Below are 26,374 nucleotides of genomic sequence, written 5' to 3' on the forward strand. Positions count from 1 at the left end.
GAATTTCTGTGTTAAAGAATATAATTATTTTAAAGAGTATTGCTAAGTATTGCCAGTTTGCAATGTATGAAAATACTTCCAAGCATCATGGGTATTTTATATATTTTTTACCATTTTAATAAGTGAAAAGTGATATATCCTTGTTTTTTTTTAATGTGCATTTCTTTGATGTTAGTGTATCTTAATATGTTAGACTGTGTTACTGTGTTTTTCCTAGTTCTCTTTTCATGTTTGACTTATTTTATTTATTTTTTTTTACAAATTTGTAAGTTTCTTATGTACTAAGAATAGTAATTTTTTTTTTTTTTTTAGAATAGTAATCTTTAGCTTGTGTTTTCTAACAGATAATTTGCTCCCAGCTTTGTGTGTGTGTGTGTGTGTGTATTTTTTGGTGTTCAGAGGTTTTGTATGTGTGTGTATGATTTCTATTGTTGAAAACCCATCTCCTGCTGAGGACAACTCTGTTTACCCCAAGCAGTTAACTAAATTTTCTACACCACCATTGTGGCCATTTTTCTTAATGCTGATTTTGATTTACCTTTATTGTGTATTAAATCTCCATGAGTATCAGTCTGCTTCAGGACACCTTTATTAGGAGCTTTTGTACCCTAGTGGTTGGTTGTGTGTCATTTATTCTAAAATAAGAAACCTCTGTCTTCTCCACTAAGTCTTGGGAAGTTCAACATTTAAATCCTTAAGGGGCTTTTTTTATTTTAGGAAAGAGCACATAAGAGATGAGAATTAAAAGGGTTGTGGTTGTCCTTCCAGCATGGCTGTGAAGATGGATCACCCTGGGCCATCACATCCTGTACCTGGTTCTTAACATCGCAGATAATGAAAAGTTCACCCTGAGCTCTGCTGATACGGTGGCTTCCAGCCACATGTGGGGACTTAACATATATTGAAATTAGATAATTCAGTCTTCCATTTACACTGGACACATTTTCAGGTGCTCACCCAGCCCCGTGGTTTCCTGAACAGCACAGATAAAACTTTTATTTCCACCATCAAATAAGGTTCTGCTAGACACTTGACCTAGACCCAGTTAGATCTGCGGAAACTGACTCATGGGTCAGAGCAGAAGACAAATGGTCACACTCTCTTGTAGGAAAGCCTGCATAGAGGAAAAAAATGTTATCTATCAACTGTTGGGCTAACTATTTTTCAAATGTCTTATGTAATGTATAGACAACATTCTTTGAGAGATTTGGAGAAATAGTGTAATCTCAGATTGTCATAAAATGGCGTGATGAACAAAGAATCCCAGCTTCCAGCTTTTCTGCTACATACAGGTTAAGGCGATTATCACACCTTGAGCAGATTTGTTACGGAGGCAGCGCAGGGAAGGAAAGGCAGCAAGGGCTGTCTTTAGAATTTGGTGTTCCCCAGCTCAGGTGCTGCCTAACTTATGCTGCCCTCGGCTGTAGAGGGCCAGACTTGGAGCACTGAAAGATAGGCGCCTAGGTGAGACTACGGGCACAGTGCAGGATGTTTAGGGTTACTGTGACCGAGTGTCATAGCCTATAAGGGTGTCTGAAATGTTAGAGGAGTTTTGATCAACCTGGCTTGGTTTCTAAATGGGTTAACGCAAAGACCTGTCATTAGCTCAGGGTGAGAGTCACTGGGCTCCTGAGTTGTCTCATCCATTTGTGGGAGGGTTGTAGCCTGATTCCAGCCCAAGTTCTAGAGAAACCTGTTAATAGAGAAAAGAAAATGGGATTAGAGCTACAATTGGCCTAAAAAGTTTTTAAGCTCTTACCCACTATTTTATGCACTATTAGGTAGACGCGGGTAATTGACTGTTCTAACAGGTTTTGAAGGAAAGCATGTCCATTGTGATTGGGTGGGGGTAACACTCGGGCGTTCCAGACTCAGCTAATCGTTTAGCCTTGGGATCTGCATCGCCAGTGGCTACAAAAATCAGATTTCGGGACGGTTGGGTAGACGGGGCTTTCGGAGGCGGGCACGCCCCGCCCCTTACTCCGCCCCGTCCGTTGCCCCGCCCTTGGTTCCCTCCTGACCCCCCGCGCCCCGCCCCCGGGCCGAGAGCACCCCTGGCTGATTGGCCCTCAACGGCGTATCCTCGGGCTGGCAGCCAGGCCGGCGCATCACGTGGCCGAGCGGCGTCCTGGGCGCCGAGCCGCGGGCAGACAGGCATGGACCCTCCGACCGCCGGGGCCCAGGCGCTGAGGGCCGCGGACCAGACGCGGGGTCTGCAGCTGCCGAGCGGGCGGGAGGCGCCCCCGAGCCCGGGGGTGAGCGCGGCGCGGGGCCTGGGCGCGGCCACCACCTGCGCCCGGCGGCGGGAAGTTGTGGGGGCTCGCGGGGCCGGGGCCACGAAGCTGGGGAAGCGCTCCCGGCCCGCTTCGGGCAGCCCGGCCGTTCAGGCGCGCGCCCGATCTGGAAACTGCCGGGCCGCGGGACTGCGGGGCGGGGCAACCTCGAGGACGTGGGTGGGCTCACCGGGCTGGGAGGGCTGGCTGTTGGCTCCAGGGCGCCTTTGCGTCCTTGCCAAATGGGAGGTGATGCTGCTGACCGACAGCTGGGACTGCTGCTGGGGGGTCCGGACTGGGGCCGGGTGAGGGCGGCGAGGAAAGCGACTTTCCCGGAAGCATCCGTGTCCCATGGTGGGGATGCTCAGCTAAGCCAGAGCACCGGATGATGTCTCCTGCGCGCGCTCCTTTTCACTGAAACCAAAAGGCCGCGTTTGACGCAGGCTTTCTAGAAACTTGTTTTCTTTTGCGCGCCAGACAGCTCCCGGTTTCTCAAAGACCGCTGTTAGAGTCATGTCCTGCCCTTGTTCAGTAATCCCTTTTAGACGGTGAGCTCTTTGAAGGTAGGAACGCTCTATTTAGTGCTGTAAACCCGGTGCGTAGCGTAGTGCCTGGCACCTTAGACACGCATATTTATTAACTGGATGGAAGAGGAATGCTTGTCTAAGCATCAGAGACATCCTAACCAAAATAAGATAGGAAAAACGTAGTGGTAGGCTTATAAAGAAAATTACTTTAGCGGGCAGGTAGGATGAGACTGATTTTGTCAGGCCACAGCAGGAAGGTTCCTGCACTTCCTCTCCAAGATGAGAGGATGGTGGTCCTAGCAGAGGCAGGGAGGTGAGGATGTGCAGGGCAAATGGCTGGGAGCTTGGAGAGATAACTGTGCTGCACACGCTGATAGAGCCTGAAGGGGCGATGTGGATGCCATGGCGAATTTTGTGCTCTAGCAGTGGAGGCCTGTTGAGGTTTCTGGGCAGAGTGGTGATTTCCGGTGTGAGGCTGCGGCCAGATGGGTGAGTGTGGGACCCTGGTGGTCCAGGGGCTAAGACTCTGTGCTCCCAATGCAGGGAACGCTGGTGGGGGCTCCCATATGCTGCAACTAATACCTGGTGCAGCCAAATTTAAAAAAAAGAAAAAGTGGGTGAGTGGGAAGGCAGTTAGGGAGCTCTAGCAATAGAAGAGGTGAGAAGTCCCACTACTGGTCAGCAGGAGTGACCGGGAGTTGTCACTGACTACTGGAGTTGGAATTAGCTCATTAAATTCAGGTAGGACTAGACTGTGATTAACTGGGCCAGGTGCCAAGCGCAGTTTAAATGTACGGGCAAAGAAGGTGGATTTCAGCTCAATAAATGTTATGTTCCTGCTGTGTACTAGGTGTCTTCATCAGTGTAATCTCATTATAAACCTCCTGCCAGGTTAGAACAATCATCCCCAACTTCCAGAGACGGAAACCCAGGCACAGTGGCTGAAATGGTGTCCCAGGGACACCTGGGATTGAGTGTATGGGATTGAAGTCAGGTCTTCTCATGCAGGCTGTGAACATTTCTCACCTCACTTAGAAAGAGGTCTTCACAGGTGATAGGATTTCAGGAACTCTTTCTTTTTTGTTTTTGGCCATACTGCCCAGATGTGGGATCTCAGTTCCCCGACCAGGCATTGAACCCATGCCCCCTGCATTGGAAGCGTGGAGTCTTAGCCACTGGATCGCCAGGGAAGTCCCAGGATTTCAGAACTTTTGAGCAATGGGAGCAGAGAAACCTAGCGATGGCTATGAAGGAAGACGGTTTCCCATCAACAACTGCCGATTTCCCTTCAACAACTAAAGCTCTTTTGTCCTCATGTGTCAGTCAGGAGATGAAATTTGATAAAAGAGCTAGATAAAAAGTAAAGGTAAAGATGAACACGGTGGTATCCACTGCGCTGAGGGAACAAAGGGGTGAGATTGGAATGACTAAAATGTACAAGCTCAGAGGAGAATTTCAGGGATCTGAAATTCCAGCCTCTGAGGCGGGGGTACTGTCCTGTCCTGGCTAGTTTGGAGTCTCTGAGCTTGGAGGAGGAGTCCTGAGGGCCCAGACCAATCAGGAGAGGGCCCGGTGAGGGACTTTCTTGGTGGTTCAGTGGCGAAGACTCTACGCTTCAATACAGGCAGCCTAGGTTTGATCCCTGGTCAGGGAACTAGATCCCACATGCTGCAGCAAAGAGTTCACATGACAAAATTAAAGATCCCAAGTGCTGCAACTAAGAGATGGTACAGCTAAATAAATATTAAAAAATAAAAAAAGATAGGGCCCAGCGAGGAGACTGGCTCTGTATGTGCTGGCAGACTGTACACTGGATTTAGTAGGCACTCTGTGAAGGCAGGTGATCCTGCCGGCAGGGGTGATGGCCACAGGAATGGGAAGCAGCAAGTCCCAGTGTAACAGGGCACAGTAGAAATGTGGGTTGCAGGGTCTCACCCAGCGTTGCAAAGGAGGGTCTGAAAGGGTGGATATGGGGCTGAAATACTGGCCATTCCCGAGATATCCAAGTCCTGGGTCCTTGTTTCTTCTTCCCGCAGGCTGCCTTTGCCCCAACTGACCACTCCAATCAGGAGAGAGCGACTGAGAACACCACAGATCGACTAGGCAAGTAGGCAGCAGAGCCTGGGGTGGCTCTTGGGAGACACCAAGGAAGTCTGTACTGTGAAAGCTTATCATTGCCAGAAGCCCTTTCCCTCCGTGTCATTTAAACCACCTGAAAATACACACTGTGCCTGATTTCCTCATGTGAGTGAAAAGACCTGGTAATGAATGGCCTCGTTTAAGACACAACATCTTATTGAAAATAAATTATCAACCCTACTTGTAAAACTGGGAGCAAAACAACAGTTTTTAAATAAGTGCTCTGGTGGCTAAGGGGCTCTGCCCGCTTGTGACTGTTGCCCTCTCAGGAAGTTTGCTGAACATCTTCCTAGCAGAACATGACCAGGTTGTTTTAAGCTGTTCTTCCTTTTGTCGATTTCTTAGCCAACGGAGCACAGAGCATCCCTCACGATAGTCCTGCCCATGGTGAGGGCACCCATTGTGAAGAGGAAGGCTTTGCTGAAGATGACGAGGATTCTGATGGGGAACCGAGTCCCCGGGAGCTGTCAGAAGGGATGTCCGGCTGTCTACCCAAGGAACAGGCTGGTGATCTTTTTCATGAGGATTGGGACCTGGAGTTGAAAGCAGATCAGGGGAATCCATATGGTAGGTGTGGGGTTTCTGGGGTCCTAGGCCAGGCTCTAGTGCAGTTGGAAAGAATCTGCCTGCCAGTGCGGGAGATGCAAGAGATGAGGGTTTGATCCCTGGGTTGGGAAGATCCCCTGGAATAGGAGATGGCAACCCATTCCAGTATTCTTGCCAGGAAAGTCCCATGGACAGAGGATCCTGGCAGGCTACATGTAGTCTATGGGGTCACAAAGAGACGCAACTGAGCACACACAGGCCAGGCTCCTGAGACCCTCCTACCAGATTAACCCCTAAACAGTTTGGAAGAGGGAGCCACATCTATTAGTTTTGCCTGATAGCTCTTACAGGTCTGAAATTTCTGTGACAGCTCCTCTTTCATATTGGAGGTGGGAGTGGGTGGGGGAAGTGCCAGTTTTGCATTTTATTTTACAACAGTATGGGTCTGTTTGAATGTTGAAACAATGTCACTCTCTCCAAATATCTTTGTATGAATGGAGCAGCCGCAGACAGAAGTGCTCTCGTTGCTTTCCCTGCGCTGCTAAAAACCTGTGTCAGAGAAGCGGGACTGTGGGTGGCCTTAGAATGAAGGTGCTTGGGATTCTCCAGCAACGGAAGATGTGTGCATGCGTGTGTGCCTGCCTGTGCATATGTTTAAGCAAAGACGTGCAAGTGTCTGTCCCCTAGATATTTTTGGGTCTCTCTTGTCACACTCCCTCCTTCCTTTTAATCTGTCTTTTAAAACTGCCTGCAGATGCTGACGACATCCAAGGTTGCCTTTCTCAAGAGGTCAGACCCTGGGTGTGCTGTGCCCCGCAAGGAGATATGATCTATGACCCCAGTTGGCACCATCCACCTCCACTGATACCCCATTATTCCAAGATGGTCTTTGAAACGGGACAGTTTGATGATGCAGAAGACTGAGGGTGTCACTTTTGCCTGGCGGGTGGGTAGGTGGGCCCCTCAGGTCAAGGTCTCCTTTCTTTGAGGTGTGAGAGGTCACATCTGAGGAAACATTCCCAGTCGTCCCCCAGTCGGGCAAACGGACTGGTGTTAAATAAGGTCCTGAGTGCCCTGGTTCTGTTGTTGTTTTTATAAGCTCCTCCTTGGAATGTGTGAGTGTTTATGTCTGTGTTAGGGGGAGGAATCGTGTTCTTTATAAATAAAAGGAGAAAAAAGTCAGTGTGCTTTTGCCTACTTCCTCCCCCTTTTTCATTAGATAATTCTGAGCAAAGCTTCCTCTCCTTCATTTAAAACCCTTCAGTCCATTTTCAGGATTGACGTATCTTGAGATGAAAGATTAAACGACTCTGTGAAGGAAAACAATATTTTAGTTTGGCCTCTGTGGATCTGGTGCTACTGACCAGAAACTGGGACCCAAGAGACGCTGGTGACTTCACGGCTGACTTGTATTCCTGTTGTGGAAAATTGACCATTTACTTAGTTAACAAGGACTTTCTGCAGGCTGGAAAATGAAATGGCAAGTTAATTAAAGCAGCAATTGTATAACCCTCAATTGGCCTGAAAGGATTTTACACTCTGTTTTCCATTTAATCTTCTAATCCTTACGAAAAAGTCACTTAAAAATTTTTTTTTTAACCTCATGTTAGAGAGGAGGAAAATAAGGCCCAAAATGTTTTGACCTCTCCCAGATCACACGGCTGGAGACTTGTGTGACTTGATCCCACACACGACTCTGAAGTCTTCCCGTGGTTGCCCTCGTGTGTGCGTGTATGTGAGTGTGTGAGTCTGGAGGAGGGACCTGGGGGGCCACACCTCAGCAGGTTTGTGATGCCCCAGACCGAGTCAGTCACACTTGCCCCTTGGCAGCCTGAGGAATTGTGTCTTACCTCCCTGCCTCCTTAATGAAACTGAATCAAGAAAAAGTTTCAGACTTGAAACCTGAGTCCACTTCACAGCAGTTAAATGAACAATAAACCATTTAAGCAAATTTTTGGGGGCCCCATAAAAAGTGTGCTGGGCTTCCCAGGTGGTGCTAGTGGTAAAGAACCTGCCTGCCAATGTAGGTTAGATGAAAGAGAAGTGGGTTTGATCCCTGGGTTGGGAAGATCCCCTGGAGGAGGGCATGGCAACCCACTCCAGTATTCTTGCCTGGAGAATCCCATGGACAGAAAAGCCTGGCGGGCTACTGTCCATAGGGTTGCAAAGAGTTGGACACGACTGAACAACTAAGGATGCATGTGTAAAATGCGTGAATAAGGCAGCACCATATGAGGGAGGGCAGTGGCTTTGACTGTGAGGAGCCCTCATGGCCAAGACTGTCCTAGGGAGAAAAACGGTCTCTTCCGCTGTCCTTCCTGGAGAGACAGTCGTAGACCACACCCCCACACCACTCTTGCTGTACTCCTCCCAGCGCATGGCTGATGAGACCATGAGTATGTCTGATGTGAAAAGAGGACCTTGAGAAATTGAGCCAAGAAACATTGAGGACTTGGGGACCATGGCAGAGTCACCAAAAAGAAAACTGGTGGTAGGGGCAGGTTATGTGGGTGCGTGTGCAGTTACGAGGCAGCTGAAACAGTAGAAGCAGAAGTCACGAGGTGGGGAGATTCCATGTATGTCGGAGGGAAGGAAGAAAGTAAGAAGCACATGTGCATGAGTAACTGAGCAAAGAAAATTGACAGACTGCCGTGGTCCATGGAATGGTGGTGCGTTTGGACTCTTGTTGCTTTTTAAAAGTTACTCTCTGCCATTCTTCTTGGGTCTTCCCAGCAATATTCTCTTAAAGACGTTAGAATGGTTTTTACAATTGAAAGTTGGGTATGTCAGGAGAACAGGAAAAGAGGGGAGGGGTTAGTCAGTTGTTCTGGTTTAGGTCTCATTCTGATGCCCTCTTCTAGGGTGGATCAAACAGAAGGGTGTAGACAGGTGGGTGACTCCCCAGGCTGTGAACCCTGGTTATCTCAAGGGGGTGAAGTGCGAGTAAGAAAAAAAAAAAAAAATAGGGACTTGGAAAAATACAAATGATATAATAAGTGAAAATACCAGACTCTAGAACCACTCTGATATTATTGGGAACCTGAAAAAATGGCACATGTAAGGGATAAGGATTAACATGGACAAATGGAAACAATTTGATCAGACAGTGGAGGTGTTGGCAATTTGCTTTTGTATTTTTGTTTTTTTAATATAGATTTTGCAGTGATGTATTTAAAAGACACGTTGTTATCGTAAAACAAGATGCCGCCTCTGCCTTGTCTTCCCCATTCTCTCTGACAAGTATCACAGCACCTGCCCACCTCTGCTGCAATCGCCGGCCTTTGGGTCCACTTCCTTCCTCAGAGTGAGAGCTCCCTGCAGGCAGGACCATGTCTGACTCCTCAGCCTCCCTGTTTCTTTAAGAAGGTGTATAGGAAAAGGACAGAGAGAAACGTGCAGAAGTGGTCAGATTTGCAACCATCCTTTACTCTGAAAGCCTTCAGTCAATGACCATGTGAACTTTGTTCTCCAAACACTATAGAGTGTGTGTATGACAAATGAGTTTGTGATACAGACTATCAGATAAACAATAAATCATGGTTATATAAGAAATAATTGAATAAAAAGGAAACGTCACAGTGACTTCTAGCCAGCATCCTGTAGTGAAGAACTTTCATTTTTGATACTCAAAAAACACAAACCACAAAACCCAAAGCCAAAAAGCTACTAGATATCTGAATCTCTGATTTCTGAGCTGAGAGGTACAATCTCAGAATAGGGAGGGAACATGGATGTTGCTTAGTTTGGCCTGCTCGTGTGTGTAGGAATCATCTCTCCCTACTTCCGGGCACGGGGAGCTCATTCCCTCAGAAGGAGCCCGTCCACTGCTGGTTAGTGCTACTTGCTGGAAAATCCTCTCTGGTGTGGAGTTGGAGTCTAGCCATCCGGTGGTCCTGGTCTGCACTGCGGTCCTGATATTTTTTTCCATTGTAGGAAGTGAGCACTCTTATCCTCTCTACAGCTTTTCCTTTTCTAGGGACTTGCAAACATGTGTCAGAAGTTGAGAGATTGGGGGAGGGGAAGAAGGTAGAGGGGGGAAGGGGGAGGGCTTGGAGGGGGGAAGTGGGGGAAGGGAATGTTTTGTGGGTTTGGCAGGCCATTGCAGCATTGAGAGAGGTTGAACTTGTTCAGTGAGGGCAGGTGGAATAGAAGAGGACCAAGAACAGAACCCTGGGGAGCATTAGGGATTCCCGGGTTGACAGAAGGATCGGATCCTGAGGGCAGGCTGTGACCCAGGAGGAGGAAAGCCCAGGTGAGTGTGCGCGCCACTCAAGCTGTATCTAAGGAGGAGAGACTTTTAAGGAAGAGGGAGTGGCCATCTCTTCTGGAGGCCAAGTAAGATGCAGGCTGAAGAGGGTGTCTGGGGATGCGAGAATCAGAAGGTGCTCGGAGAACGTGTTGACTTGGGGTCGGTGCAGGGGTGGGGATGGAGCATCACAGGCTAACACATTTTGAGGGATGCACCCGAACTTTTGGTGCTGCTGCTGTTTCTCTTGGGCTGGACGGGGGGCAATGGTGACTTCTGGCCAGCTTCTCTCAGAATGTGCAAACCAGGCCAGGAAGAGGCAGTGATGGGAGAGAAAAGGAGTGACCAGTGAGAGGGGCAGACATGGGCAGAGGCTGCTGGAGAAATAGAGGCAGGAAGGGACTGTTAGTGGGGACAGAAGAGAAACTCTTATTCTGGTGTTTCTTTCAAACAATCTCATTAACCAGGAAGGGAACCACATCTGACCACTTTAAAAACTTGGGTGATGGAAAGGAGAGGAAAAACGTGTTTCTTGTGTGTCTGGGTGACATTTCTGATGTGCCTGGTTTCTCTCCTGCCCTGTGTCTATGCAAGCAGGCTCCTTGCCTTCATGAAGGCACATGACAGAGTCAAAAACAGCCAAGACACTTTTTGTTTTTTTTTTAGCTTCGGTTTTACAAAAAGGCATTTTTTAATTAAAAAAGAAATGTGTATATATTTGGTAAGCAGGCAAAGGAGTTTGGGGCCAACAGACTATGAATCTTGTAGAAATTTGGGAAGAAACACTTTTCCCCAGGCCAAAAAAAAAAAAGTCCCCTAGTCTATGAGAAGGAAGATGGAGAGAACAAAGAGAGCACTCTGGAGACGCTAAGAGCAGATGGAATTATGAACCCCGGGGGGTTAGGTCCCCAGAATGATAGATGTTGGTGCTTCTAGGCAGTCAGGACCCTCTCCCAAAAGATGCCCAGGTCTTCAGCATGCAGAGAACTGGAGGGACCCAGAGGGGCCGTGGGACAGGAAAGACCTGTGAAGATGGATGTCAGATGATGTCTTGCACTGCTTGAGGTGCTTGAAAAAGTGTGAACCCCAGAAGGTACACTTGGAAGCTCAGGGTCGGGAACTGGGATGGTCAAAGAGACGACTGTTTTGCTTCTTGAACCCCTGAAATGTAGAGTTAACAGAAGCCAAGATGAGAATGAATTACTGCTGGGGGCAGGGGGCCAGATCATCGGGTAGGTATGATGGTGTATTGAAAGTATCATCATGGGCTGATTCATATCAGAGTGCTGCTAATTTTTGCTTCGTTTTTATTTTCTATCTGGATGAAAAACTCCCCATTTTTGTATTGTGGCAGAACAAACAGAATTGTGCCATTCACAACTTGTGTGAGTTATGTTGCGTATTTTTGTATGGCTCTGGCATGTTTCTGTCTGTCATGGCTCTCTTCCGTTTTGGAAGGTCTGGAGGAATGTGCTCTTTCATCTCACCCCTAAATTAGTTTGGTGCTGTGTTTATTTTTAAAAAGTCTTTATTGAATTATTTACAAGATTCAAATTTACAACATTTACACTATTGCTTCTGCTTTTTATGTTTTATGTAAATATTTACAAATTTACAATATTGATTCTGCTTTTTATGTTTTGGTTTTGTTTTTTGGCTGGGAGGCATGTGGGATCTTACCTCCCCAACTGGGGGTCAAACCCACAGCCCCTGCATTGGAAGGCGAAGGGAAGTCCCTGGTGCTGTGTTTATAGTGGGGATAGCATGTTCATCATGAGACCCTGGGGGGATGGGGGATGGTGCTTCCTGTAGCTCTCTCTCAGGTGCTTGGTGCTTGGTGGGTTGACTGTGAAGGCTGCAAAGACCACACTGTCTTTATGTACAGGAGCAACTGGACTCTGCAAGGCTGCAGTGCCCTGAGGAAACCCGAGATCGCCTTCCAGGGAGAAGGAAGCACGCTTATTGGCTTAGTAAATACCTTGGCGCTGCACTGCCCTTGGTTTTCCGGAGTTCGCATTCCTGGACCCAACGTTTCCCAGAATGGTTGGAATATGGAGAAAGAGAAAAACAAAACAGAACAACCCACAACAGCCCAGTGCCCTGGCTGTAGCCATGTGGATTCTGCCTCCCAGTTCTCCCAGAGCAGATTCCCCACCCAAATAACAGACTGCTGGATCTGCAGGACTCCGTGTGTGCGTGTGCACACGTGTGTGTGAGCGTGGCAGGCCCTAGAGAAGTGGGAGGGTGTAACAGGAAGGCAAGCTGCATGGCTGGCTCCCGCTGTGTTGACTTAGCGAGTCTGGCTGCAAAGCCAAGGCCTTTGGAAAAGCACGCCCTCCCAGCTTCCGGCAGTTTCTGTGGCGCTGGTTCCAGGACTCAGCTAGATCTTGCAGGTGTTGATGGGCAGGAGGAGAGTTCAGCTGGGTCCCAGGGCACCAGGGTTGAGAGGGTCCCACCAGGATGTGTCCTCACTCAGGGCCTGGGGAGTAAAACACAGCCACAGTTTCAGGGGAAGGCATTTCTCTCCATCTTACAGGGTTCTCCGGTCCTCCTGCTTTGAGTCAGAGAGAGTTTCCCCAGGAGGCATGCTCCCACTTTCTGCCATTGCAAGGTACAGTTGGCTTTCCTTTTCTTCTTTTCCCCCCGCCTTTCCGGTGAGGTGATTGTGATTTCAAAAGCCATTTCCTCTGACAGCTTCTTGTGAGCTGTTGAACAAATGTGGCAGATAGACCTTAGAGCCATGTGTTTGGCAACTCAAGGCAGGCGCCTGAATCTCTGCTGGCTGCCGCCTGTAGCCTTACCCCATTCCTCCAGCAGGTGGCAGTACAGACCCATCCACGCTCTGTGTGCCGCGTGACCCGCGGGGAGGACCAGGGGCCCTGGAGGAGCCGCTCAGCGGGCTCAGGGTTACCTTCCTGTTAGTGGGCTTCCTGCTGATCAGCAGACTCACTTGTGAGTTCACGGGCAGGATTTACTCCTGATTTGTTAGAAGAGTTTTCTCAGAAAAGGTTATTGTGAAATTTAGGGTAAGAGCCATCATTACCCACCCACGCCCCCCACCCCAACATCCACCCCAGAGCCTGGCACATAGTAAGCGCTTAATATATGCTTGCTGACTTCAACCAAAGTGTGCGTATGTACACAGGAAAGTCAAATGCATCGTGCTACATCCCTCTGCCAGATGACACCTTCCGTGGTTTTTCTTACAAAGCTTATAATTCTTGTTTTACAGAAAGAGACACTGAGGCTCAGGGAGGTAAGAGAACTGGCCAAAAGTCACAAAGAGGAGAGATCGTGACGCAAGTCATCTGACTCCCAAGTTTTCAGACTTGTATGCTTGTTCTACTGGGATGGGAAACATCTAGATTTAGCAAAAGCCTAGGCTTCTCAGGTGGTGCTAGTGGTAAAGAATCCACCTGCCAATGCAGGAAAACTGGGTTCAATCCCTGGGTTGAGAAGATTCCCCGGGAGAAGGGAAAGGCTACCCACTCCAGTGTTCTGGCCTGGAGAATTCCACGGACTGTATAGCCTATGGGGTCGCAAAGAGTTGGACATGACTGAGCGACTTTCATTTTCTAGGCTTTCCAGGAGGCGCTAGTGATAAAGAACCTGTCTGCCAATGCAGGAGATATGAGAGACACCGGTTCAATCTCTGGTTCGGGGAGATCCCCCAGAGGAGGGCATGGCAACCCACTCCAGCATTCTTGCCTGGGGAATCCCATGGACACAGGAGCCTGGCAGGCTATAGTCCATAGTTCGCAAAGAACTGGACACGACTGAATCAACTTAGCATGCGGAATGAATTTTGTTTCAGAAAAACCAGGAGAATCCCACGTAGACTCTATCTTTATTCATCAATTTATTCCTGAACACCTGCTACATACTGTCTACTCAGGATGGAATGGTTCCTGCTTTCAGGGAGCCCAGAGTCTATGGGGAAGCTGACAGCACAGACATGGACCCTTCTATCACCACGGGAGAACTATGTAGGCCCAGGGTATGGTGGGAACCCTGACGAAGGAGTGACAGGTCAAGGAGACCCCTAAAAGGAGACAACCTAGAAGCTGAGAGCTAGAGGACTTGGCCATGAAGTGGGTGGAGGATCAGCCAGGCAGAGGGGGCTGTGTGTAGAGAAGCCTCCAGGTGTGAGACAGGGTCTCATGTATTTGGGGACATGGTGAGGGATGAAGTCAGGTAAGCAAGAGTCCTTGAAAGATATGCCAAGAAGCTTGAAGGATTCTTAGCAGGAATGTGTGATGGGCAGAAAATGAAATGTTCTTTCATTTTCAAAAGAACCTCCTAGTTCTTGGTGAGAGGAGGCTTAGACCCAGGCCAGGGAGGCCAGTCTTGGGGCTGTAATCTAGTTAAGGGAGGATGGGGGCCTAAACTAGGGTGACGGCTCTAGAGATGGATGGGGAGGAACAGACAGGGACTATGTATTTAAGGGGGACAGGTCTCCTGTAAGGGTACAGTGAGGGAGAGGAAAGAGTCTGGGCTGACCTCGAGGGCCGTCCTGGTTTGGAGAACCAGGTGGATGGAATGGTCTCTAAAGAGTGAGTGACCCCTAGATTCATAAGACCTTTCACACCCATTATTTCAAGAGGAAGGTGCTCCTTGTTGCAGATGTTCTACTTTGCTCTCAGGGTGTGGAGGACTCCCCCGGGGGGCGCTGTGTAGCCCTCCACCTTGAACTTCGCCTGTGAAGGTCACATGTCAAGGGCACCCTCTGTCCTTCCTGTGCCCAGAGAGCAGATGTTCAGACATGGCCCCTTTCTTGCACGTGGTGTGTGGGGTTGACACTCTGGATGCCTCACTTAACATCTGTGGCCCTCCTCTTGATGACCACCCCTTTCTTGTGCCGCTTTTGGACCTTGGGGGAAGCTAACTCCGCCCCTGGGCGCAGGGGTGGGGCCCGGGGATCAGGCATAAGTTGATCTGTATTTCCTGTCTTCTGTATTCGTCTCCTAGGCCTGCTTAACAAATAACTATGACCTTGGTGGCGTTAGACAACAGAAATGAATTTTCTTGTAGTTCTGGAGTCCAGGAGTTCAAAATGAAGTTATTGGCAGGGCTGAGCCCCTGAGGCTGTAGCAGGGACGCTGTTTCTTGACTCTTTCACCTTGCGCTGGCGGCCGGCATCCTTGGCTTGTAGCTACTCACCCCAGGCACTGCCTTACTTCTCCATCCGTGCCTGTCTTCTCCTCTTCTGTCTCTCATAAGGGTACTTGTCATCAGATTTAGGGCCCACTGGGTTATCCTGGATGACCTCATCACAAGATCCTTAATTGCATTTACAAACACCCTTTTCCCAAATAAGGTCACTTACCCAGGTCCAGGGGTTAGGACGGAGACATATCTTTTGGGAGACTGCCATTTAACCCACTACAGCCTCCGTGGGTGGCCAGACAATGAAATTGGGACCAAGGTGACATCATCCAGCCCCTGTGGACCAACCCGGAAGCCTGCCTGCTTCAGGACTTCCGGTTATGTAATTCAGTAAATCCTCCTTACTGCTTTCAGCCAACATGACATGACTTTCCCGCCGTCCTTTGCTGCTGAATGTGCCCTGGCTGACACGTGTGTCAATTTGGAGTCCTGCATGCCGGCAGTGGGATGTGGGGGAGAGATCACAGTGCTTGGAATTCTCCTCTGGGCTCTATTGTTGACACTGTGTGTGACCTTGGGCAGACCACAGGCTCGCTGACCATGGGCCTGAATGCGTAAATGGGGCCCTTGTCCCTGTAAAAAGCTCTTCAAAATGGAAGCCACTGTGGTTTCTGTTGTTATGCCCTCTGCATTCCAAGAAAGACGTAACAGAACTGGAAAAGGGCCAGATAATGGAGTGACGCATGGCTTTTACCATCAGGGCAAACCCCACAGTGAGACTTCTCCAGCAGGGAAAGATGGAGGCTGAGGAGGAGATGGAACTACAGTCTTTTTGTATATACAGCATAGCCACAAGGCAGAACGGGAGTCCTTGGAAGCCTAGGGTGCTCTTTCTGAAAGTTTGGGAAGTTGTTTCAGGGCAAACCACAGAAAGCAGCTCCTTTCCATGGTGGAGACATGGGCCGGAGGCCCATGGGCATCGCGGTGCCCTGCACGTGGCGTCAGGGAGCCCTGCCTCCCACGCCTGGCCCCAGCGGTGTGACGGTGCGCCATCTTCTCTGCTCCCCGAGTCTGTTTGCTCACCAGTAAACTGGGGGCAAGAAACCTGGTAATACGCCAGGAGTGAACTTCCACAGACTCACCACTGACCTCCCTGCCTCCCCAGCCCCTTCAGCCCAGCGCTGACAACCCTGTGATAAGCTTCCGGCTTCTTATAAGTTCCTGTCACCGGCTCGCGGCCGGACTCACCACGCATGCGCATGCGTGAGGTCGCCTCCCTTACTGAGAACCACTTAAGCAATTCTCTCCTACCTTTCTGACATCGTCTGTTTCTCTTTCCTCACCAGATCATTCTGCCTAGAGCGTGCACAGAAACCACTATCATTTCTCCCATTTGAAAACAACTCTCCCGTAATCCCGCTTCTCCATCTAACTCCTGCCCACTTTCTCAGCCCCGCTCTGCAGCAAGACACCTTGCAAGTATTGTCTGTACTTGTCTCTTTTGCTCAATGAATCTGTACAAAAGGAACACACTCGAGTAATTACCATCTGGGTTTTTTTAAAGAAGGACTATTATCAGTACCCCCGGAAGCCCTGTCCTCCTCCCAATCACTTACCCCTCCCTACACCCCAGTATAACCAGTATCCAGACTTAACAACACCATAGATGAGTTTTATCATTTTTAAATTTGATTGCAGTAAAGTATTTATAAAATGTACCATCTTAAACTTTTCGAAGAATGCAATTCAGTGGCATGGAGTACACTTACGATGTTGTGCAGCCTTCAGCATGACCTAGTTTCAGGACCTTTTCATGACTTCAGAAGGAAACCCACACCCATTAGTGCTCCCCAGTCCCCATTCTCCTGAGCCCTTGGCAACCACTGATGTGCTTTATGTCTCCATTGACTTGCCTCTTCTAGACATTTCATGTAAATGGAATCACATGATTCATGGCCTTTTGTGTCTGGTGTCTCTCACTTAGCAAGATGTTTTCAAGGTTCACCCATGTTGTAGCATGTGTCAGTGGTTTATTCCTTTTTTATGGCTGAATAACATTCCATTGTATTTCTGCACCACATTTCTTTATCCATTCATCAGGTGATGGACGTATGGGTTATTTCCACCTTTTTGCCATCTTGAACAGTGCTGCTATGAACATTCATGCACAGATTTTTGTTTCAGCACCAATTTTATCTGTTTTCAAACTTTTAAGTTGGTCACATGATACATATGCTTTTTTTTTTTTTTTTAAAGAATCAGTTATCTTAAATTGAAGTATAGTTTACTTGCAATGTCTCAGGTGCATAGAAAAATGATTTTACATATATATATTCTTTTTCATATTCTTTCCATTATAGGTTATTACAGGATATTGACTGTAGTTCCCCATGCTATACAGTGGGTCCTTGTTGTTATCTATTTTATATATAATAGTGTGTATCTATTAACACCAAACACCGAATTTGTCCCTTCCTTTCTTCTCCCTCTTTGGTAACCATTTGTGTTCTATACCTGTGAGTCTATTTCTGTTTTGTAAATAAGTTCATTTGTATCATTTTTTACATTCCACATATAAATGATATCATATGATATTTGTTTTTTCTATCTGACTTACTTCACTTAGCTGCAAATGACATTCTTTCTTTCTTTCTTTTTTTTTTTTTAGTTGTTGGGGCTTCCCAAATGGTTCAGTGGTAAAGAGTCCACCTGCAGTGCAGGAGACACAGGAGACAGGGGTTTGATCCCTGCATCAGGAAGATCCTTGGAGGAGGCAGTGGCAACCCACTCCAGTATTCTTGGCTGAAAAATCCCGTAGACAGAGGAGATATATGCCCAGATATATCCCCCAGGAGTGGGATTGCTGGATCAGATTCATTTTCTGTCTGACTTTATACTTTGTGAAGATTATATTCTCTAATGAGAGATTCATCCACATTATTGCACAGCAGTAGCTCGCTCATTTGCATTGCTTGATAAAATGTCATTATGTGACTGTATCATCATTTATCTAATCTGTTTTTGATGGGTCATTTCCAGTTCTGGGATATTATGAAGAATGATATAAACATTTTTGTTCCTATCTTTTGGTGAACACATGGACAGATTTGCTGTCAGATATATACCTAGGGTGGAGAAGGAAATAGCAACCCACTCCAGTATTCTTGCCTGGGAAATCTCATGGACAGAGGAACCTGGTGGGCTACAGTCCATGGGATTGCAGAGAGGTGAACACCATTTAGCAACCAAACCACTGCTACCATATATTCAGGACTAGAATCACTGTGTCATAGATTATGCACGTTTTCAGCTTTCAGGCCAAAGGGTTTTCCAATAGTGTTTCAATTTTTCACTCCCTCAGCAGTGTGTGAAAGTTTCACTTGCTCCACATCTTCACTAACAGGTGATGTTTCCACTTGAAAGTTTAGTAGATACCCCAAAAACAGCAAGTCCCAAACTTAACTGTTCTGTTCTCCTATAAACCTGATCCCTCTTCTGTTGATGGCAACTTTATCCTTCCAGTTGCTCAGGCCAGAAACCTTGCAGTCACCACAATCCTCCCTTTTTTGTTGCCTTACTTTTAGCACATCCAGAATATGGTCTCATTCCTTACCCTGTTGCCATCCTTGCTGGAGCCATCTTTCTTACTTAGATTCCTGGAGTGTCAATTGTGGTGAAATGTGCATAACACAAAATTACCAGTTTAACATGTACGGCTGAATGGTATTAAGTACCTTCACATCGTTGTACAACCATCACCACAGGGTGATCCTTGTAACATATAAGTAGACCACCTCACGCCTGTGCTCAAAGTCCTGTAATGGACCCCACACTCCGGAGGAGGAGTCCAAGGTCTTAGGGAGAATCTAGGGTCTTAGAACAGCACATCAGGACTTGTCCAACCGGATCTCCTATTATGTGATCTCATCTCCTTCTCTTCTCCTTGGCTCTCTCCACCCCAGCCCCTTGGGCCTTCTCGTGTTCCTGGAACAAGCCTGGCATGACTCTGCCTTAGGGCCTTTGAGTTGGTGATCATCTCCGCCTGCCTGGAGTGTTCTGTCTCAGAGAGATTTAGAAATAACTTTCTTGCCCTCCCCTACAGCCTTGCTCAATCGGCTTGAGGATTTTCGCCCACTATCTATGCATTGAAATATAAGAGCTGGCTTGTGGTTAAAGAATTCTCAGGGTAAAAGTTTTTTTTTTTCTTTCCCACCTACTTCCAATGTTTAACATGGATAATTTTCCTTGCTTCCCCTCTGGGGAACAGAAGTATATTTCTAGCCTACTCTTGACTGGAGATAGGGCCCAGCCTTATGGGAAGCTCTCCAATAATTCTTCACCTGGACTGAGCCAGGGTTTGTCTCCTTGTGCATGGACTCCACAAAGCCTTGAAAATGAATGCTCAGCTTGGCTTTGGCTTGGCTCCTCAGGGAGAAAGCCAGCTTCTGCATCCTCTCTGGGTTCCTGCTTTCCTTTCCTCTTTGGCCTCTGATTATTCTTAACCCTTCTTGCAAGTTCACTTGATGGCTTTCAAGGATTGACAATATTTTATCCAGCCTTTTGAATGCTTCAGTAGGAAGGAGTTTGGAGTGTCTAGTCGGCCAGAATCAGAAGTCCGTTCAACATCAGCCACAGGGAGAGAGCACAATGCTAGGGAAGAGACCGGAGCTCAGGAGTCCTTGGTCCCAATTCTAGCCCTGTTTTCAAACTAGCTATGATTTTACACAAAATCACATAGACCCTCTGGGCCTCAGCTTATCTGATAACATGAGGGCTTGAGGGTGGGTGGCCTCAAAGATCCTCTGATTCCACGTTAACTGAGAGACCATCTCTGTTTTGATGGGAGCTCCTGACTGTGAGGGGAGAAAGCTCCCAGTTCAGGGGGACTTTCTGTGTGCGCACAGTGATTTGCCAGGCTCTGGGTCTGATTTGGGAGAGGAGATGACAAATGTGAAATGTCAATGGTGAGAATTATGAAATAAAGAGCAATTTCTCAGTTCCCCGAAGAGGGTGGGACGGGGGTGTAGGGAAGACACACTGCACACGGGGTAGCGTCACGGTCGCTAGGGGCGACAGCAGTAAGGACATGTGAGTCTGCGGCAGGGTCTGCCGGACAACCCCGCCACCCCCTGCCGAAAAGCAGGTCCTGAAGACAGAGGCTTAGGGCCTGGCCAACACCCCCTCTCCTCATTTCCTCCTTCCCTTGGTCCCTTTTATCCGTTGTCTTAAATATATGTATATTTTATAATTTTTATATATAACTATATATTTGCATACATAAATATATTTATGTATAATTTGAATTAATAGACTTTATTTCTAGGCTTTCAGAAAAATCAAGAGGATGGCACAGAGAGTTCCCATACATCTCACGCCTAGTTTCCCCATTATTGGCATCTTACTTAGTATGATGCCTTTCTTATAACTCATAAAGAAAAGATTGACACATTGGGCTTCCCTGGTGGCTCATTGGTAAAGAATTCACCTGCCAATGCAGGAGACACAGGTTCAATCCCTTGGTCAGGAAGATCCCCACTGGAGAAGGAAATAGCAACCCACTCCCGTATTTTTGCCTGGGAAATCCCATAGACAGAGGAACCTGGTGGGTTACAGTCCAGAAGGTTGCAAAAGAGTTGGACGTGACTTAGCGACTAATCAACAAAAAATACATCCACGAGTGTATAAGATGAATAGGGTCAGCTTAGCAAATAATAAAAATAAATACCCACATACCCAGCCCCTAATTTATTAATGTTTCCAGTACTTCCTGACCCCCCGCCCCTAATGCTCTCCTCAAATCCTACCCTTACCCCTCACCCCTGGCAGATAATCACCAACCTTAATTTTGTGTTTGTCTTTGTCTTGCTTGTATAGTTACACCACATAGGCATATGTCCCTGATCAATACATTGTTTAGTCTGGAGAGTTTTTTGGACTTCTGTTAAATAAAATCACATTGTATATATTATATTCTAATTTACCTTATGTGATTAACATCGTGTTTATGGGATTCACTCATGAAGTTGTAGCATATTTATTTTCAAGACTATATAGTATCCCCTTGTATGAATAGGGAATATATTTTTTTTAATTTTAATTTTTTAAACTGAAGTATAGTTGATTTACAGTGTTGTGTTAATTTTTGCTGTCTAGATGAGTGACTCAGTCACACACGAGTGTACATTCTTTTTTATATTCTTTGCCATTATGGTTTATCCCAGGATATTGAATTTAGTTTTCTGTGCTATACAATAGGACCTTGTTGTTTAGTCACTCTATAGGTAATAGTTTGCACCTATTAACCCCACACTCCCAGTCCATCCCTCCCCTACCCCTTTCCCCGTTGGCAACCATGGTCTATTTCTGAAGAGAGAATATATATTTTTTAACCCGTTCTCATGTCCATAGGGGTCTGGGCTATTTGAGCTTACGAGCACTGTTGCTGTGAACATCCTGAGGCCCACGTGGTGAAAGAATTTCTCTAGGAGCACTGTGATGAGTAGAACTACTGACTGGGTCATAGAGTGTGGACTGGACCACGCCAAACTATCTCCCAAGTGCTGGAGTCCACTGATCTTCCACCAGCAGGGTATGAGTGTTCCTAACACTCCGTGACCTCAGAGCCCTCCTTGGTGCTGGTCTGTCCACTTAGCTGTGTCCACGTCTCAGAGGCCCCTTGGCCTTACTCAGGCCTCGTTTGGCCTCTGGCCTGAGCTCTTCTGATCTGGTTCCCCTGCTGCCCCCCAGGCTGATCTGAACTTCCTGTTTCCCAGAGAGTTAGAGCCCCGGCTCCTGTTGTTGGCTCAGCCTCTGGGTGGAGGCGCATGGCTTCAGCCTTTTCCTGGACCCTGAGCCCCGCAGGGCCCTCTGGCTCCTGGGGGTCAAGGAGGTTAGACATCCCTTTCTCTTGCCAAGCCAGGTGGCACTGGAATTTTCCACCGTGGAAGAGGCAGTGCATTGTCTCTCCACGCCTCCCAGAACCAGGAATCCTTACAGAGAGCTTTAAGGGCTTTACTGGAGGCCTTTTGGCAGATTAGCACCAGCACTGTCAGTTCTGGCAGGAGGATGTGACATCTGTGCTGGCCGCGGGCCAGGCCACATGGATGTCTGTGCGCAGCACCAGCTGAGCCGGCCCGGGCCTCAGGTGTGCGGTGAGCGCAGGCCGCAGAGCTGGGCAGCCCACCTCCTCTTGCTGTCTGCCACCTTCCTGCCAGGTGCTTCCTTTTCGATAGTGGCTGCACCAGAGATGATGATGCCCTGCGCCCCAGGCTCGGAGGCTCTGGGTTTTTCCTTGTTGTGGGAAGGCACCAAACAGCGTTGTGGTTCCTAACACGGGTTCTGGGCCTTCCCTGACGGTCCAGTGGTTAAGACTCCAAGCTTCTGCTGCAGGGGGCACAGGTTCAACTCCTGGTCGGGGAACTAAGATCCCGCATACCCTGCAGAGCTGCACCCTCCCCCCCCCCGCAAAAAAAGAATCCCGGTTCTCTCTCTTACCAGCTGTACTGATGACTTAACCTCCCCCAGCCACTATTTCCTCATTTTATAAAATGAAGGCGCCACCTACATCTGCAAGGTTATTAAATGAAAGAATATGTGTAATGCACCAGCACCCTCCCTTGCACACACCCTGAACCCTGAGAACTGCTTTGGGTCTTTGTTGTGACGTGGTAGAAGGAACTGGATTGGAAGCTAGAATAACCTGGGTTTGAGTCCTGGTGTTGGTTGTGCCATCTAGCCAGCCTGAGCCTCACTTTTCCACATCTGCATGGTAATAAGAATTTCTTCATTGAATTCATGGAACCGAAAATGTAAAGAGCTTGGCAGAAAGTTGTTGCTTAATAAATATCAGTGACTTGTTATGTGAGATGAAGGAATTTTATTTTCAGTTAATGGAACTAGAGACATGGTGACTTAATAATTATTTCCTGTGGAACAGCCAAGACTTCAAATTTTTAAGTGTTTATAAACATATACTATTTAAAAATATACTATAAACATTTTGGAAAAGAGAAAAGGAGAAAAATACCAAGAATTCCCCCAGGAGTCCACCACCTGAACACAAGCACTGTGAGCATGCTGGTGTAAAGCTCTTCTGGGATTTTTCCATGTGCATTTTATGAAGTGGTTGTAAATTGTAGGATATACACTTTTCTGTATTCTTTTTGTTTATTCAACACTGTATCATAAATTTCCCCCATGTTGCTAGATGTTATTCATCATTATAATTTCTTATGGTTGCATACCACTCTTAATTAAGACCTTTATGTGTAAACTTCACCAGTATTTCAGGTTTTTTTTTTCTTTAAGATTCCGAAAGTCAAATTACTGGATGATGGGGCCTAAACACTTTTTATAGCTTCAGATTCATATAGCCAGGTTGTTTTGGTGTGGTATCAATTTGCCTACAGTAAAAAAAAAAAGTGGTATCAATTTGCATGCAGTTAAATGTCTGATAAAACTCATCCATCTCCATATCCATTGATATTGGGTAATATAAATACAGTTTGCTCATGACTGATTTATGAACTAGGTCTTGTGTTTATTGGTAGCAGTTGCCAAGCTGGAAAAGTGAAAAGGAGTTAAGAAACCACAACAAACTTCTTTAATGCAGAATCATGGAATTGAAAAGTTAATACTTCTTGTCTCACCTGATTTTACCTGCTGCATTTGGATTATAAAGATGGATGGATACTATATTTTAATTTAGCATAGTTTTTTTAAAGTTTATTTTTTTTGGTAAGAGTAAAATGTGATTATTAAATACATTTTGGAAGCTACAGAAAAAGTTGAAAGATAAGTCAGTCACTCTTAGTTTGAAGAGTAACATTTTAGGACATATTTTCTTCTAATTTTTTTCTGACCATTTTTCTCTTTTCACATAACTGAATATACTATATGAATAATTTTAATTTATTTTTTTGCTTGTTACAATATAGATATTCATATAACTAAATATATGTAGACATCCTTTTTATAGCTTATGTATTTTATTGTTTTTATTGTCTTTTATTGTGAAATGGACATACATACTTATGATTTAAAAATTTTTGAATAGTGCAGGGTGTACAATGAAAAATCTCTTTCCCACCCTTGACCTCAGGTATTCTTTCCAGAGGAACCATTGTCACAATTTTCTTGTATATCCAGAGAAATTTTATGCTTATTCAAATATAAACAGGCTTTTCAACACAAAAGGTAGAATACCAGTTATATTGGTTTGCACCTGCTTTCTTGTCTGTTTCACTTAATGTATCTTGGAAATCATCTCACAAAAGCACATATGATCTTGACATGGTCTTTTTAACGGCTGGTAAAATATATTGCCTGGATGTACCATAGTGTATTATCTAGTCTCCTATTGAAGACTATTCTTTTCTTTTGTTCCTATAAACAGTGTTTTAAGCACTGTTATAGTTTAAGTGAAGCTGCCCTTCACGCACATGTGTCAGTAGCATCTGTAGGATAAATTTGTAGAGGAGAAATTTTCCTAGGGCAGCTGATGTATTTTAAAATGTGCACCATTAAATTTTGATCGACACCATCAGATTGCCTTCTACAGGGCTTGTACTGAACTAAACTCTGCCCGACAAGATATAAAATTTCCTGTTTCTCCATACTATTTCCAGCACAGTGTCCACAATGTTTTTGACCTTTGACAAACTGAAAGGTAAAAATAGTATTTCATTTTTAATACAAATTTTTCTTACGAGAAAGACTAATCTTTCAAAGCCACTTATATTTTGTTCTCTGTGGACTGACTAGACTTTACTTTTTTAAAAAATTAGGTGTTTTATTTTTGACTGTGCTGGAGTGTTGCTTTCCCTGGTTGCGGCGAGGAGGGGCTCCTGTCTAATTGCAGCGCTTAGGCTTCTCATTAGGGTGGCTGCTCTTGTTGCAAAGCGTAGGCTCTAGGTTCGAGGGATTCATTAGTTGTTGCTTATGGGTTTAGCTGTCCCGCAGCATGTGGGATCTTCCTGGACCAGGGATGGAACTGGTGTCCTTTGTATTTCAAGGTAGATTCTTAACCACTGGACCACCAGGGAAGCCCTAGACTTCTTTTTTTAGTTACTGAAAAATATCCCATGGGGAGGATTCCCCATAATGTATCTTACTGTTCTTTTATGTTGTTTATAAACTTTCACTGTTATAAATAATGAGCATAGTGAACATCTTTTTTGGTCTAAAACATATTCAGCACTTTGTATTGTTTTCTTGGAGTGGCTTCTCAGAAATGAAATTTGTGGATTCAAGGGTATTGGCATTTTAGAGACAGGATTGCCAAACTGCTCTTGGAAAGGCTTATAGTAGCTTACAACCCACCAACAACATACACATGTGCCCAATTCACTTTTCCATTGCCAGCCTTGGCTCATTGTATTTAAAGGGATCCCCCAGGATGCAGCTTCTGCAGACTGACTTTGTGCTCTATACCAGTGTTAACCTAACCTTTAAAACCAACAGACTTTCCTCCTTTGTGTCACACCCCCCAATCCTTCCTGTCCAACTGAGGCTCAACTTTGTTCTGAGAGGACTCACAGTTCTGCATCAGAGACGCCAATGTGTATTTTCCTTTCTCTGTAAAAACCCTACGGCCAAATTTGTATGAATCACTGTACAAGAAAAACATTCCTGTTGTTCCAAGAAGCGCTCAAATGCTTCTCTCCTGGATTAGCAATCAGAATAGGTTACCTATGGCCCCAAAGGTGTGGGGCAGCGCAGGATGCCAGGCTCTGTCTGGTGGGGGTGGGTGCCGTCTGATTCATTTCTGCTGGGATGTGGCAAAGTCAGTAAGCATGACCCTGGGAAAGGTGCTCTGTGTGCTGGGTTGCATCAGCTCAGGTGTCACCTGGATGGGTAAACATTTTTTTTTAACTTTTGATTTTGAATTGGGGTATAGCTGTTTAACAAACAATGTGATGATAGTTTCAGATGAACAGCAAAGGGACTCAGCCACACATATACATGTATCCATTCTCCCCTGGAGGCTTCCAGGTGGTGCTAGTGGTAAAGAACCTGCAGGAGACATAAGAGACATGGGTTCGATCCCTCGATTGGGAAGATCCCCTGGAGAACGGAATGGCAACCCGCTCCAGTATTCTTGCCTGGGAAATCCCATGGACAAAGGAGGCTGGCGGGCTACAGTCCATGGGGTTGCACAGAGTTGGACAATGAAGTGAGTTAGCTCAGTACAGCATTCTCTCCCAAACTCCCCTCGCATCCAGGCTGCCACATAACATTGAGCAGAGCTCCCTGTGCTATACGGTAGGTCCTTGTTGGTTATCCATTTAAAATATAGCATGGAGTAGACATTTGTTTTTATCTGCTCAATATCTCTTTCCTCTTCTGGTAGTAGGGACTTCTCTTGCTCTTGCAAACAATAGTGTGAAGACCTAGCTCTGGCCTAGAGGAATCTTCTTTCTTCTTGGCCAGACTCAGGAGCAGACCCTTGACCCAAGAAACACCAGTCACAGCCCTTCCTGGAATTTGACTTATGGATGGTGAGAGAAAGACACTTCGCTTTCCTATGAAGTTTGCTG

The 26,374-nt window shown here is 46.5% G+C and overlaps 1 protein-coding gene and 1 long non-coding RNA gene across 2 annotated transcripts in view; both read left to right on the top strand.

The window, feature by feature from the left end:
- The first annotated feature begins 2,101 nt into the window (after positions 1-2,101).
- Positions 2,102-6,667, top strand: COPRS (coordinator of PRMT5 and differentiation stimulator). The gene is made up of 4 exons (XM_061142849.1): positions 2,102-2,255; positions 4,837-4,903; positions 5,285-5,506; positions 6,240-6,667. The coding sequence occupies exons 1-4, from the start codon at positions 2,157-2,159 to the stop codon at positions 6,407-6,409; spliced, it is 558 nt and encodes a 185-aa protein (XP_060998832.1). The 5' UTR covers positions 2,102-2,156; the 3' UTR covers positions 6,410-6,667.
- Positions 6,668-13,024: 6,357 nt separating this feature from the next.
- Positions 13,025-26,374, top strand: part of LOC133056942 (uncharacterized) — a 45,023-nt gene continuing 31,673 nt past the window's right edge. The window contains exon 1 of the long non-coding RNA XR_009692938.1: positions 13,025-13,062. This is a non-coding gene — a long non-coding RNA (uncharacterized LOC133056942). The remainder of the gene's footprint in view (positions 13,063-26,374) is intronic.

Source organism: Dama dama, chromosome 5, assembly GCF_033118175.1.
Source record: "Dama dama isolate Ldn47 chromosome 5, ASM3311817v1, whole genome shotgun sequence".
In the NCBI taxonomy this organism is placed as follows: domain Eukaryota; kingdom Metazoa; phylum Chordata; class Mammalia; order Artiodactyla; family Cervidae; genus Dama; species Dama dama.